The sequence below is a fragment of the Magallana gigas genome, chromosome 1 (genome assembly GCF_963853765.1).
Source record: "Magallana gigas chromosome 1, xbMagGiga1.1, whole genome shotgun sequence".
In the NCBI taxonomy this organism is placed as follows: domain Eukaryota; kingdom Metazoa; phylum Mollusca; class Bivalvia; order Ostreida; family Ostreidae; genus Magallana; species Magallana gigas.
Window position 1 is genome coordinate 37,280,817 of NC_088853.1, and position 14,133 is coordinate 37,294,949.

Below are 14,133 nucleotides of genomic sequence, written 5' to 3' on the forward strand. Positions count from 1 at the left end.
TCAACAAAGTTCAATGCAGTGTACTTATTATATTTCAAACGTTATGCTTCTGATCTAATTGAAAATCAGATTGCTAATAAAATAATAAAGACTTACGTCTGCTCTTTGGCGCTTTGCAAACGCTCCTCTGGGCTTCGCTGGAGGCAGGGAAACGGCGGCATTCCCGTCCTAGGGTTTCTGAAGAAGAAGAGGGATATCCAGGTTTGCATCACTCTTCAGTCGAATTTTCGCTCCATTATACCCATTTTCTCGCAGTTTATCAGGGTCTGTGTCCAACTGATTCTTTGAAAAGTGCACAGAACATAGACGACTGTTTGGCACAAAATCCTCTCGTCGGCAAAAACTTGTCCATGTCTTCTTTCTCACACTTTCCTTTGGAAAACTGAAAACAAAATTCAGTCCACTCCCCTTCTTCTGACGGCTTGAACACCCGTAGGCGGCGCAAAACACCATAATGTTCGGTTGTCAGTAATCTTATATGTTCTAATTGGTTTTATGGTCGACTTAACGTAATACGGTTGCAATAATGACTAACAGCTGTTTTCACACATTCTCGCTCGAGGTCGCATATGACGTCACAAAACATGGCGGGTAGATGGCGAGAAAAAAATACGCAGATCGCAGGATTTGAACCTTATCGCTTTTAAACAAATAAACTAGGCAGGCTACCATGTCAAATATGCGACGAAATCGTTTTTGAGTAAGTATAGAATGATTTTATTAAAAAAAAATCATCATGTACCTTGAATGGGACATATTTGAATAATACAAAAAGTTAATTAATTGAATGGAACAATTTGATGCAATTTTAATTTTTATCTAATTTTTTTTTTCCACAACGGGGTGCCAAGGAATGCGGTTTGACTTATTTACACCATGGCGGAAAGTGTAGGACGAGTTCATAATCAGGTAGATACTTTAAATTTAAAAAAGTGTAAATAATGTTCATACACTAGCGTTTTTTAATTTCATGCATTTTTATACCATGGTAGAATGTAAACAAGTAACACATTGTGTTTTTAAGTCTACATGAATAAATGATGTACGAAGTTAAATGAGCCCGGGGATGGGGGATGTGACCAATGCAATTTAGATTTACGCTCCTTGGTAAAAATCTATCTATGCAGTTAATTTATTGATTTTTTTTTTAAAGAATAGGTCAAGAAGACAATAAATATATTTCGGACACATTATATACGTAATTGAAAATATGGTACATTTGAGCACTGCGTCATTAATCTATAAAATGTTAATTCCATGTTTGCGTGGGATTCAATCTAGTGAATTTATAAATGCATTAAATACCATTGTTTTTAGTAATCAATATCATCTCAGATCCTGCAAATTAATGCCACGCATGATACGCCTTAAAGATGACGGGAATATAAAACAGGGGGGAAATCTTTCCGTTACTCCTTTATAGTCATTTCTTCTAAAAATAAACTGCTACTATATAGCCTTTTTTAGGGCTATATAACACAGGTATGTCAAGTTTAATCAATGTCACTAAAAGGTTTATCATTATATATCTTTTACATAGTTATCATCTTTTTAATGTAAATGAATAAAACAAATAAACAAAGTGTAATTGGTTTTTATTCATAATTTTTTTTAAAAAGTGTTTGCCTAAGTCAGCTGAATTAAACTGCTATATGCTGTTTGCATGCATAAAGGATGTGAAAGGGTTGGTGAGAGAGTCTCCTTCCTATAACATAAGAAAGCTTTGAATGATTTTAATTCTATATATTGATGTGAACCAAAAAAGAATTTTGATTGCCTACTTGCAAGGTTTACACACCTTCTTTTATTCTTAGTAATCATACTAATGAAAAATAGTCAATAGGAATTCGTTTTGCAAATGAAAATATATGTACCCCCCCCCCCCCAAAAAAAATTCTTCTTGTGTGTAGATCTATAGCATGCGCTAATAAAAAAAAACACGGGGGGGGGGGTGTGGGGTCCAACGGTTTTTTAAGTTTGCTGGTTGGACAAAAAATATTTTTTTTGTGATTTTATGGTGTAAGCTAACTATATTGCAGAAACTGTATATGAAACTTAACTTAAAGTTTCAGCAAGGACTTCATATTTAGTTTTGCTGAAATTGGATTTTTTTTTCACACAGTGGAGAATAAATGCCGAAAAGATTTCCCGTACTTTCTTGTTGGTGCGACTACATAGTTGACCTTTACAGTGCTGCTTATGTAATTATGTATTTGTGTTTTCCAATTACGTTATTCGTTACATGTTTATTCTGGTATTGGAACCACACGCATTGTAAATCATTTGAAAATAGTCACTTGTAAGACTTACAGAGTTTTGGTAAAAAATATTATTCATAATCCGATCGATTTAAGTTTGAATTTTGTATGCGAGTCATTTTTAATAGTTTGTCTGGATTTGTAAGGAACTGTTTTTTTTTTAATAACGACAGGAGCGCTAATGCTACGTCGAGTCTAAGGGGAAATGGTTTATATATATATTTATGAGTAAGATATCATATCAACCTGAACTTACGATCTTTTATAAGATATGTTGTTAAAAACTCGATATAAACCAATGCTTTCATTAAAAACAAAGACTTGAAATATATAAATGCTGATACTCAATGCCATTTCTTTTTAAATAGGTCGTTGACTGTATGACCTTGAATCGCATTCATTATTTACAAAAAATACAGAGTAAAAAAAAGTTAAGTGCTCCGAAACAGAGAATTTAAAGGGACAGCTTATGGCGGCCATGTGTAAAAATCGATAACTTTATGGAAAGAAAACCCGGTAGCTATCTACAGGAAACCCTATAAGTACAGCAAATATATCCCCTTGGCTGATAACAAAATTTACCTTTGGCAAAACACAATTTAATTATAAAAAATATTTTAAACAAAAAGTGTTTAGATAAATGTCGACTTGTTGTGGACATCAATCAGAAATAAGGATAAAAAAACAAAATGGCTCTCGTGAATTTACGACTCCATGCTTAGTCATGCAATCGATGCACATATCTTTTCAAAAGCACAAGGAAATACTAATTAACACAAAATAACGATTGAAAGATGTCATATATTTTACGTACCAGTACTGCTTTTGCTACTCTATCAAGTGCTAAGTAACACAAAATAACGTTAAAAGATATCATATATTTTACGTACCAGTACTGCTTTGGCTACTCTATTAAGTTTCGCTTCATGACGTGGCATTCTTTGAGCAGCGTAAAACCCAAGCGAGAAATCCAATAATGTATGGAAAGCCAAAGGAATCAATATTCTATCTTCTCAGCACTGTTACGGAATATTATAAAAAAAATGAAAGGATTTAAATGTTCTTAAAAAGGTAAATCTTTTAAAACATTGTTCATGTAAAATTATAATATTATGATAAAAATCTAATGTTAAATGAAAGAGCCTTTTAAATGTCACTACGATTACACAAATTACTGGCCCCTGATATAAAAGTCACGTGATATGTGTTGATAATTCAACATCGCATCGCAAAGGTGAACCCTCATTAAAATAAGAACTTTCAAATATGATTTAATTATTGGAACCTAGTTATTTATGCATCTTTAATTGGTCTTCTATTACAACAAACATAACAAAATGAACTTTGGTTGATATTGATATGACTTCTGCTAAATATTTTGAGTATTAATTTATTTATTTTTAGACTACAGATTTCATTAAAACAGCAGCACGTTTGATAAGTTAAACATTATCTTATTTATATTCATTAAGCGGAACATCATCATGTACCACAATGAACGTAAAACATTTACGCATATATAAATATATATATATATATATATATATATATATATATATATATATATATATATATATATATATATATATATATATATAAAACACGGAGTTGCACTGTTTTGAATGTTGATACACGAATGTGTTTATGGGGGTTAAAATAATGATTTTAATGTGTGTTGGGTTCACTTTATATTTTCAACAAGTTATATTTGCTGTGCATATGATAGCAGTAAAATGAGATAATGAAAAAAAAATCAACTGCAGTGGCTTTTAAATAATTTTTTCGGAAGGGGTAAAATAACTCAGATCTTGTCATAATGGACATTAGGCAATGTTGCTAGTACTCAACTTTATTTTTTTCTTATTTTGGCCCGAAAGCTGGCTACAAAAAAGCACATTCATTTCAGCTTTTCTTTAAGTCTAACAAGTTGCCTAAAATCAAGCTTACAACTGATTTACTCTTTATATGTTTCAGATTTATATGATACTTAAGCAGTTTCAGCCTCTTATATTTGCAAAATTAATCTACTGCAAAATGATAGCCTTGCGGCAGATTATAGTAGTAATAAGTTGGTACTTTTTCAGTGCCAACTGATAACAACAATTGAGATAAAAAGATGTGCAGAATGTATTGTTTTTGGGGGTTGATTTTTATCAAAACTCCTATGCAGTTTCTCTGGCAAACCGAAACTAAAACAGTGTTTGGACCTAAGCACAAATTAGCTTCGCCGACAACAAAAGGTTCCTTAAAATAATCGATAAATTCGATGTAATGTATGAAAAAGAAACCTTTGTTCTTTAAGGAAACTTATTTCTAAATACCTCAAAACTAGTCAGATAGATATTGTTTGCAGTCGTGTGTATTTTTACGCGTTCAATATAGTGTCGTTCAACCATTGGCTGTCTACGTAAATCCCCGACAAGCAGAGAGCCATTCTATATTTAGAGGTCGCGCCATCAAGCTATCACGTGACTTGGTGTATCTCGCCGTGCATCTGATTGAACGAGAATATAGTTCATTATTGCTTTGATCCATACAATTTTCGAAATATATCGATTACTGATACATAGTTTGATGGAATCAATTCTATCTTTAAATTTTACATAACATTATCTATACGGAGTTTTCTCGAAATTCTTGTCGGAAAAGTCTTATACAAATGTGTGTAATTCAAGAAAAGCGAAAAACCATGCAAAATAACATATCGTTCATTTTAAAGTAAATAATAATCGATAAAATCAACTTCCATCAGTACTTCAGTACTTTGATTTTGTTTTAGGATGTAGTGGAGAATGGACAGCTATCGTTAAAACTGGCGCTGATGGAACAGAAATAAACGGAAGTAAACGAGATCTTGTCGATCGTCTAGTCGCCGGAGATGAGATCAGAATTTCATTGAACAATTCTATTTATCAAACATCGATACAGTCAGCCACTTTGACTGAAAACGAAAATGTTTGTGTTCAAGCAATGTTTATACTTGGTCGGTCTCCATACGACGAATTTAGTGGCGATCTTAACTGGAATTTTTTAATCGTATGTACTACTGGTCACGCACATGTATCCCGCTGGTATGTTGTCTAACATAATTCTACGGGCAACGCAATACTGGTATTTGATACTGTAGGGTTTGTAAGGTACGTATGATGGCATATTTTAATACAATACATGCCACTAAATTCCCTAATTGAACGAGTCGATTTAATAAGTCAATATAACACTGTAGGGATTAGATCGTTTGCGTACATCGAGCCCGATACGTCAGTATTGAAAGGAATTAATTCAAATGTTTGGTTACAAACAGGTTTACATCATGTTACTAAATTGATATTCATTTCAATATTCCTATCCAAGGGTACCTACTAAATCATTACATCTTTTTAGAGTCTATACAGTTTTTAGCCATCTTAAAAAATAATACCTATAAAGTATGTTATAGGGCTTCACGTAGCTTATAAAGGAAATATTTGAATATTTCCAAAACCCAAGTGTTCTCTTCCAATATTCTTTTAACACGGTATTCACATTTAATAACGTTCTGATGGATAAGCTTTCAAGTAGTTTTGAGGTTCCGTGGCCTTCCTTTAGCTCCAAAGATGGCCCCTGCTCGGACAATGTACATGTACTTTACTACATAAACTACTTTCAACCTGAATTTACCTTAGACTTACCAACAGGATTTCCATATAGAGACTATCTGAAAAGGAGAGAGTGGTGGACTCAGATAGTAGTACTACATACCTAAATCAGGTCTAAAATGTTCTTTGCGCTATACAATAAATAGCTTGTGGGTGTGCCCTAGGAGGACTGAAGCATCTGTACCCAAAGTAATCAATTAAATTATTGATTGGCTGACCTTGGTATCCATTATTAATTTCTTTTTCTTTTGATAAATAATTTAAAACTTGGCAACATAATTTCATGTTTCTTGATTAAGAATAATCCATATTAATAAATGCACCACTACTTTAAATCAATGCTGTAGAACGTTCATACCTTTCACTTCTTTTAAACAGTACATTGCAGTAGTCATCATCACATGTGTAAGACTTTTTTTTTTATTATCGACGCCAATTCATTGTCAATATTCTTGTAAGTCTTTCTTTTTGTTTACCAACCTAAAGATCATTAAAATCGTAAAGTGCTACCGTCAACATTGGTGTTTTTATTTCATATTTTTTTTGGGGGGGGGGGGGGTAGGCTCTATATACAGGGGGTACACATGAATATCTATCAACGTCGATGTCAGATAATTGGCGGATGTAGGGTTCATCAACAACTCATTTTTTACCAACTAATTAACATCACCATAATACATTTTACTAACTTAGTTGTTCAATTGTTCAATATTGGACTTGGTCTTGGAAATCTTGATTTTCTTAAATCGGCCTCAATTAATTATGGCCTCCCCGGTGTATTAACAAATAAGGTCTCCCTGTTTATTTTACCACTATCACGTTCCTCATTCATCTCCAACAAGCTCCTTTTTTTCACACTTGTCCTTAAACTGCAGTTACCAATTTTTATAGCAAAACAGAGAAGTTGTTTTTCGTAATCTTGTTTTGAATATTCTATATAGTTGAATTTATAACCATTGTGCAATTGTAAACCTGGAAACGAGTACGACTTTTTTTTTCGGTACTTAAAATTGACACCGATAGTAGATCATGTCCATTCTCGAAAACAACAAGAAATACACTGACATATCGAGTTCGAAATACGCATCTGGTATTATTCTTGTCTGAATAAAATGTATAGGACAAATATACTAACCTACATTTTAATGTAGATCATCTGCTGCTGAGAAACCTGTCTACTGTAATACGCTGTCCGGTGTTCGAACATGTGGAGACAAATCTGTGTTGTTAAATGCAGTTAACAATGGCGCTAGTGTTAAAGTTTTAAAACCGGAGACTGGATTTATGACCAGACTGACAACAATTGAAGTGTCCAATAGCTTTGATGTACATGGACAATACCCATGGCGTTTAGGACAAATTAAAATTGGCGACGAATATGAGTTCCCAACAAGAGTGTTTTGGTTGTTAACGACATGGTCAACTACAGGCACAATTCCAACCTCTCAGTGGTACGTTGGCCAGCACATTTCGCTGAACACTTTTCAGGATTTTGGCTCAATGGAGTGGCTTGTAGATGATTGCTGGACACATGTATACAGTCACGACACTTTTGGACGTGGAATACATGGGTCCTTAGACCTGCTTGTTGAATCTGTTTTAGCTGGCAAAAGAGTCCGAGTTAAAATTAATTCGTATATAACGGAAGCAGATAATCTTTATGTAAGGAATGGTCAGGTTTCAGCTCAACTTTTAGGACAATTTTCTAAAACCTCTGCATATAACATTCCAACTAATGTCAACTGGATCTGGCAAATTGCCTCAACAACAGGCGATGTCGAAACAGTGAGGTACGATATTGGAAGCATCATCAACAGATTGAGTTCGAATGACAAAGAATCCATCACGTGGTTTGTTGAGTCTAGACCCTGGTCAAAGTTACTTACCACTTCTAGCTTTGGCATTGCTACATATGGATCAAAAGCTAACCTGATTACTTCTCTACAACGGGGATCTCCGCTTCGTTTAGTTGTTTATGAGGGAGACAACTCTTACCGTATCATAGAGGCAGACAATATAGCCATTCAAAACTCGGAAGTTGCAGTACAGTCTATCAGGTATATCGGCGATGAAAACGGAAGTGGAAGAATTCCGAGGCGGTTTAAGTCCCCTGCCTATTGGAGATTTACTTTGACGTCAACGAATGGAAACCAGCGGGTGGCCTGGTGGAGGGTTGGGGAACACTCGTCACTTCCGGCTACCATAGAAAATTACCAAGTGGATTGGATCGTAGGTTAAGATCCATTGTTTCAATTTTTTTGATACTTTTTTATACTTTGTGAAATGTTTTTGTTATTCTTTTTAATCACAAAAGTATTTAGATTATAAAAATAAATGCATGTCTAACATGTTTCATTACTGTTTTGCTGAACATAACTAATGTACTCGACTCTATTGCATGCATTTACATCTATTCAGTCACGCAGTTTTAGATTAGCTTCTTTCTAATAGTTATTGATATATTGACATGAAAGCTACTGAACATAAATATAAAAGATGTTACATTTTGCAATAACATGTTCCTTGTGTATGGCTTTTGATGTATACAACTTTATATTACAAACTGTTTGCTTTGAATTACTTCTCTGGATCAGCTTCTTTTTTGTGCCACAACAAAATTACAAAAAATATAGTTTTCCAACGCACATGCAGTTTGCTGCCTTTTGAATTCAACACAAATAATTATACAAATGTATCATATAAACCATTGTGTTACCAGTTTAGCGAAATAATATTACATTGTTTTTTAACATTGCAGTTGAAATAAAAAAAAAAACATCGCACTTAAGCCTTTTTTGTTTAAAAAGGGGTTAAGCCGCATAAATCAGACCGATATTCGGTACGTTTTTCATTAACTGAAATTAAAAATCACATGAATACTTGTAAATATCTCTTGTTCAATAATGGCCTTTCTTATTCATATCTTAAAAGGACATCATGCATCATGTTGAGTTGTTTTGCAAATAAAACAAAACGTTCTTATACTAGTGTAATGTCCGCAAAAGACTTGGAAAGGAAAAAAAATGAAAACTTAATGTGAACGTTTTTCGTTTGGTATTTATTTTACAGAAACCTATAATGTATAGAATAACAACAAACATTACAACAAGGATGTTTTAACATGGTAACCAAATATAAATAAGGTCTTTACACGTAAATTAGTCATGAACCACGGACAATAAAAAAATACTTCTATTTACCCTAACGTGATTGACCAATCAAATCTTCGATTTTGAAGAAAATTAATGCCCGTGCATTGAAAATAACAGTCAAATTATTCATAACAAACCATTTTGAAGCTGTAAATACCTCTCATCTAAAAATTCAATTCATATACAACACTTTTCACCGAAGTTTTTACTGGCTTCGAATTTACACACCATGTTGATATTAAATGCACCGAGTTAGACTTATCTCCCGTATTGTATTTCCTTTGATGAACAGAATATATGACAAGTTTTCAATGAAAATTTACACGTATTTGTAATATCGTCTCTGAGTTTATCCATGCAAATGCGATATTGTGGAAACATAAACTAAAGGGCCTGTGTTGCAACCACTATTGAAATAAAACCACTATTGAAATAAATTTACACGTATTTGTAATATCGTTTCTGAGTTTATCCATGCAAATGCGATATTGTGGAGACATAAACTAAAGGGCCTTCCGTGATTTAGCATGAATGTAATGCGCATGTGCAAGATTGTGAAATCCAAATATCCAGATGATTTCCGGGTTTTTTAAAGGAATTTTCTTGATTATTAATTAGCGAAGCTTGATAAAGAAACGATAAAAACAAATTGGCAATCTTCATATACCAATAATGTTTAAAAAATACAAACCAAAAGACAGTACTCTTCCGATTTCTCGGTATTAAAGCCCAACAATTCGAGTCTATTATTTTAATATAGTAGTATAGATGGGGATATAATAGTAAGACATGTAAATTTTCAATATAATTGATAAAGTGTATGCCCTTGCACTACTGCATTTTATTTGGCCAATTTCCCTTTCGGCGTCACTTGCGTGAAATTCAAACGCAACACTGACTAAGATCATGATTTTAATTTTCATTCAGAAAATAATTTAAAACTGCGAGTTTTACTAAAATGATGTCAGAATGTTGTTTCTGTTCACACCAGTCATCATTACCAAATTGTTGAAATGGGAAAAACATAATTCATCTTCTACCTTGATAAGGTAAAGTATGAAGTTATTTTGCTGGTAAATAAATAAATTCTTTTTTATATGATCATGTTACTTATAATTATAGTTAATATTTCTGTAATAAATAAAGAAAGCAAGAAAAATAAATATTTATCAAGAATTTATTATAATAATCAACTTGACAAATACTATAAAGATTGCACTACTGTGACAAACTGTTCAACAAGACTAGTGTTTTATGATTTTCAGTATTATTCAGTCATGATGTGGAATTTATGGAAATTGACCATTCTTCTTGCACAGTTTATGTTGTTTTCTCCTTTTTTATATATTAAGAGGGAGTGCAGTTGATAGAAAATCAATGCCTGAAATGATGAATATTTATCAATTTCAAATTTAATTTCAATAGGTATCAATCAAAAAATTAATACTATGATAGGTTACATTATATAGTAATATGATAAAAAAAAAGTCCAAGTATACATGAAGTTAGTGAGTAAAATAAATATTAATAGAGTACCTACTTTTTATCACCATCCCCAAAAAGTAACCCTGAAAATGAATGATAAGTCATAATTAGCAAACTATTGTGCTAAACATGACAGGAAATGAAAACTTTCTCAAGTATTGTACATACTAATAGCAGTTTTTATTTAATTTACATCACAACAAACATAATCAGATGTTTATTTTTTAAAATGTGTGGAAATTCTGTTTGAACAACTTTTTAATTTTGTCTACTCATTCATGTAATCTTCATAAGATACATGTAAGGCTAAATGAAATAACACATTTCGATTTACTTTTACAACAATACAAATCCTCACAATAATCTTTGTAGTGCTAGCACACACAGTGTTTGGACTTTCCATTGGTTTCTTTGAACATGGAGGGATTGCAATCTATAATATCGCGGTATGAGACAAGTTAAAAGCTACAATGAGTCGCAATACTTTTTATTATTCATTTATCCGAGTCAACAAACTGATGTTTAAACACAATATTATATGAAAAACAAATGTAAACAAGTAAACAAAATTTAAGCCGAGGAATTTCGCTTAAATTCGTCTCTGTTTTAGCCTACAGCATTAAATAATATAAAAAGAATATATATTATATATAATAATATCTAGGGAAATTACATAGTTATAAATCCTACCTTATTTAATTGAATTCAGTTCTATTTTTATTTTATTTTTATTTATTGTTTTATTTAGTTTTATGCCGATTACCGTCCAGGTTGGTTGTAGATAAGTTAAATTTCCAGATATATCACTGAAGTCCACATGTTTATTCTGATCACAGCTGATGTGACGTAGTCAACCTCGAAACGTCATCAGACAGTTTAAGAATTTCATGATTTCGCGAGGTATAAAAAATAGTTGATGTTTTCAGTACACCTATCTTGAAACAATCTATCCCAATAATTGATCATATTAATTTGGTAGATGTTTGTTAATTACCAAAAAACAATATTTAGTAAAAACTCATGAATAAGAGGTGGGCTTATGCAATTTTTTATCTAACGTGGTAGAGATATGCTATCGTTCTTAACAAACCTGAGAACATTAAACAAACATAAAACTACTAGCAGATTTTATTACCGTTGTGCAATTTGACGTAATAGTAATATGTTCAACGTCACGACATTCTAAAATTATTAATCATAATTATACGATCATGCAAATAAACATGGTTATACATTGGTATTATGTAAACCTATTTAGTTTCTCGTATATTCGTTTTAGCATCGTTTGCCGAAGCCTGTTTCCGCTAAATCATATAGGCACCCAATAACCATTTACATATGTGTTAGAATAGGCACATTCAGAAATACGCTACATAAAATCCGCGCTGAATTGTTGAAAAATATTGTAAGGTATGATTTATAAAAATGATCTCTATGTTTAAACGCACATTTTTAACCAATCTCCAGATGGAATTGTTTTTTCCCTATTGCCTACAAAAATTGTTTTTATTAATAAGAATACGAGGGTCAATTAAAAAATACGAAGACTTTTGCCATAGCTATTTTATTTCACGTCATATTATTACTAAATTTAGTAGGCGTAATTTAGCAATTGTTTAAACAATTTGAAATTGAAAACGATCATATCTTCCTTTATATCTAAGACATTTTTTAGAATCTAATCCTGCAAAAAATGAGGAAACGACGCACGGTCAAACTTGGTGCTCTGTCATCAATACACCATATAATGTTGAAAGTAATATCTCAATAAATTGGACGTAAAACCAAGTAATATTGGGACCTAAAATTGAAAAATGTAATATTAATCTATGTACCAAATAATGATTGGATATATAGATTTGTTGAATATATATCAGTAACTAAAGACTTTAAGTCCTTTATAAAATTGACTAAAAACATTGACGTCGCCGGACGTCACGGCGCAACGAAAAAAGTTTTGAAAGTATAGATCTAACTCTGGAAAAAGCCGATAAAAACTGTGAAAATGCTCAATGAAGGTAAAAATAAGTCAAACATTATTTGCACATTTGTATATCAATCAAAAACATTTTATGGGGGATGTGGTAAATATATTTTGAACACCAAACTGTACCAAAGAGAGTAGAATATCTGACATTCAGGTATTTTCTTAATGTAAATGAAGAGACATGCGGTGAAAAAAAAAAGAAAACTTCGAAGGACTAACTTATGATTTTTAAACAAATGTGAACAAATTATATGTCAAGTGATGTAGTGCCGATTTAAACTGTATCGTGAAAAGGACAAAAGACTCAGAATTATATAAAGTTTAGATATTTCTATGAACTGTGGATGCGTCATTTTGACGTCCTGTTCTCAACGTTACCGTGCGCCGTGGTGACAAAACATATTGAATTTAAACAAAAATACCTTTTTATCGAATGGAATGAAACTTCGTATATCAATAAAATATTTATTGATGCATTAATTAATTTGATAGAGATGACTTTAATGAAAAGTATGAAACAGACAGCCACATTGTCATCGTTTTATTTGATTGACCCTCGTATATATGTTTTATGCATGGGGTTGAAGACAGAGATGTCCAAGACCTGATTAACCAACCTCCCCCCCCCCCTTTTTTTGCTGTTGCATTGATTGAAAATCGGAGGCCAATTAAAGCATACACAATATAACGACATATTTAATTAAAATGAGATCTTGCTACTGTCGATTTCCAAATCTAGCTCTGTAGAATGAATTTGATATGATTAAATTGATATATATTGAGTTTTTTGTACAACAAAGAAATATTTTAGAATTTGTTGTTTACTTGAATTAGAAACTTAAGATAACCGGTTAAGACAACATAATATCTTTTAAGTTTAACTTCACAGAGAGATAAAAAAGACAGTATCTTTGTATAATATACATGTTTTTACCTTGAGTTGATAAAAGGTTTTAAAGTCGAAATTACCAATCTTCTATAATGTAAGTCTTACATCTTTTTCAAGATACTACGTAATGTGTTAATAGGAGCATCTTTGATATTCAAAATGTTTAATAAAAATGAAATAAAAATATTATTAACAATTTTGAATAAATTTAATAATTTTTATTTCCATCATTTTTGATGTCTTTTTAAACTTAAAATCATATTAGAGATTAAATATTTTTGAAATTCATCCCTTCCCTCTTTTTCTCTATATCCAATCGCCAATCGTTCTGGATATGGTACGCAAAGAACAAGCTTGCATATTTTTTTATTGATTATGTGTTAATTGGCTGGTACTTAGTGGCTGAAGCACAAGTAACACGGCAAAATCTCTTGACGTCTTTTTAAACATATCTTTGTTTACTATCACGTCGCAACAAAACCAAAACATGTTCATCAAGCAAGGTATGAAGATGTGTTTATGTCGAAGTTAAATATGTGCTCGAAAATCGAGCTCGGGCCTTTCCATTCTCTATGGACAAAACACGTATCAAAAATTCAAATGACCCATTGTTACAAAACTGGAATAGCCAGAGGTCTTTCGCAATGTATTTCATATCATAAAAAAGCTCCAGTTTCAGGCGGTAATACCCTAAATTAAAAGAAAATTTGGTAATTATTTTGCC

At 32.1% G+C, this 14,133-nt stretch overlaps 1 protein-coding gene across 1 annotated transcript in view; it reads left to right on the top strand.

Annotated features, from left to right (window-relative positions):
- Positions 1-7,311: 7,311 nt before the first annotated feature.
- The window catches only part of LOC136275888 (fibropellin-3-like), a 29,917-nt gene continuing 23,095 nt past the window's right edge, over positions 7,312-14,133 (top strand). Inside the window, exon 1 of the mRNA XM_066086119.1 lies at positions 7,312-7,347. Coding sequence (XP_065942191.1) covers positions 7,312-7,347 — 36 coding nt within the window. The remainder of the gene's footprint in view (positions 7,348-14,133) is intronic.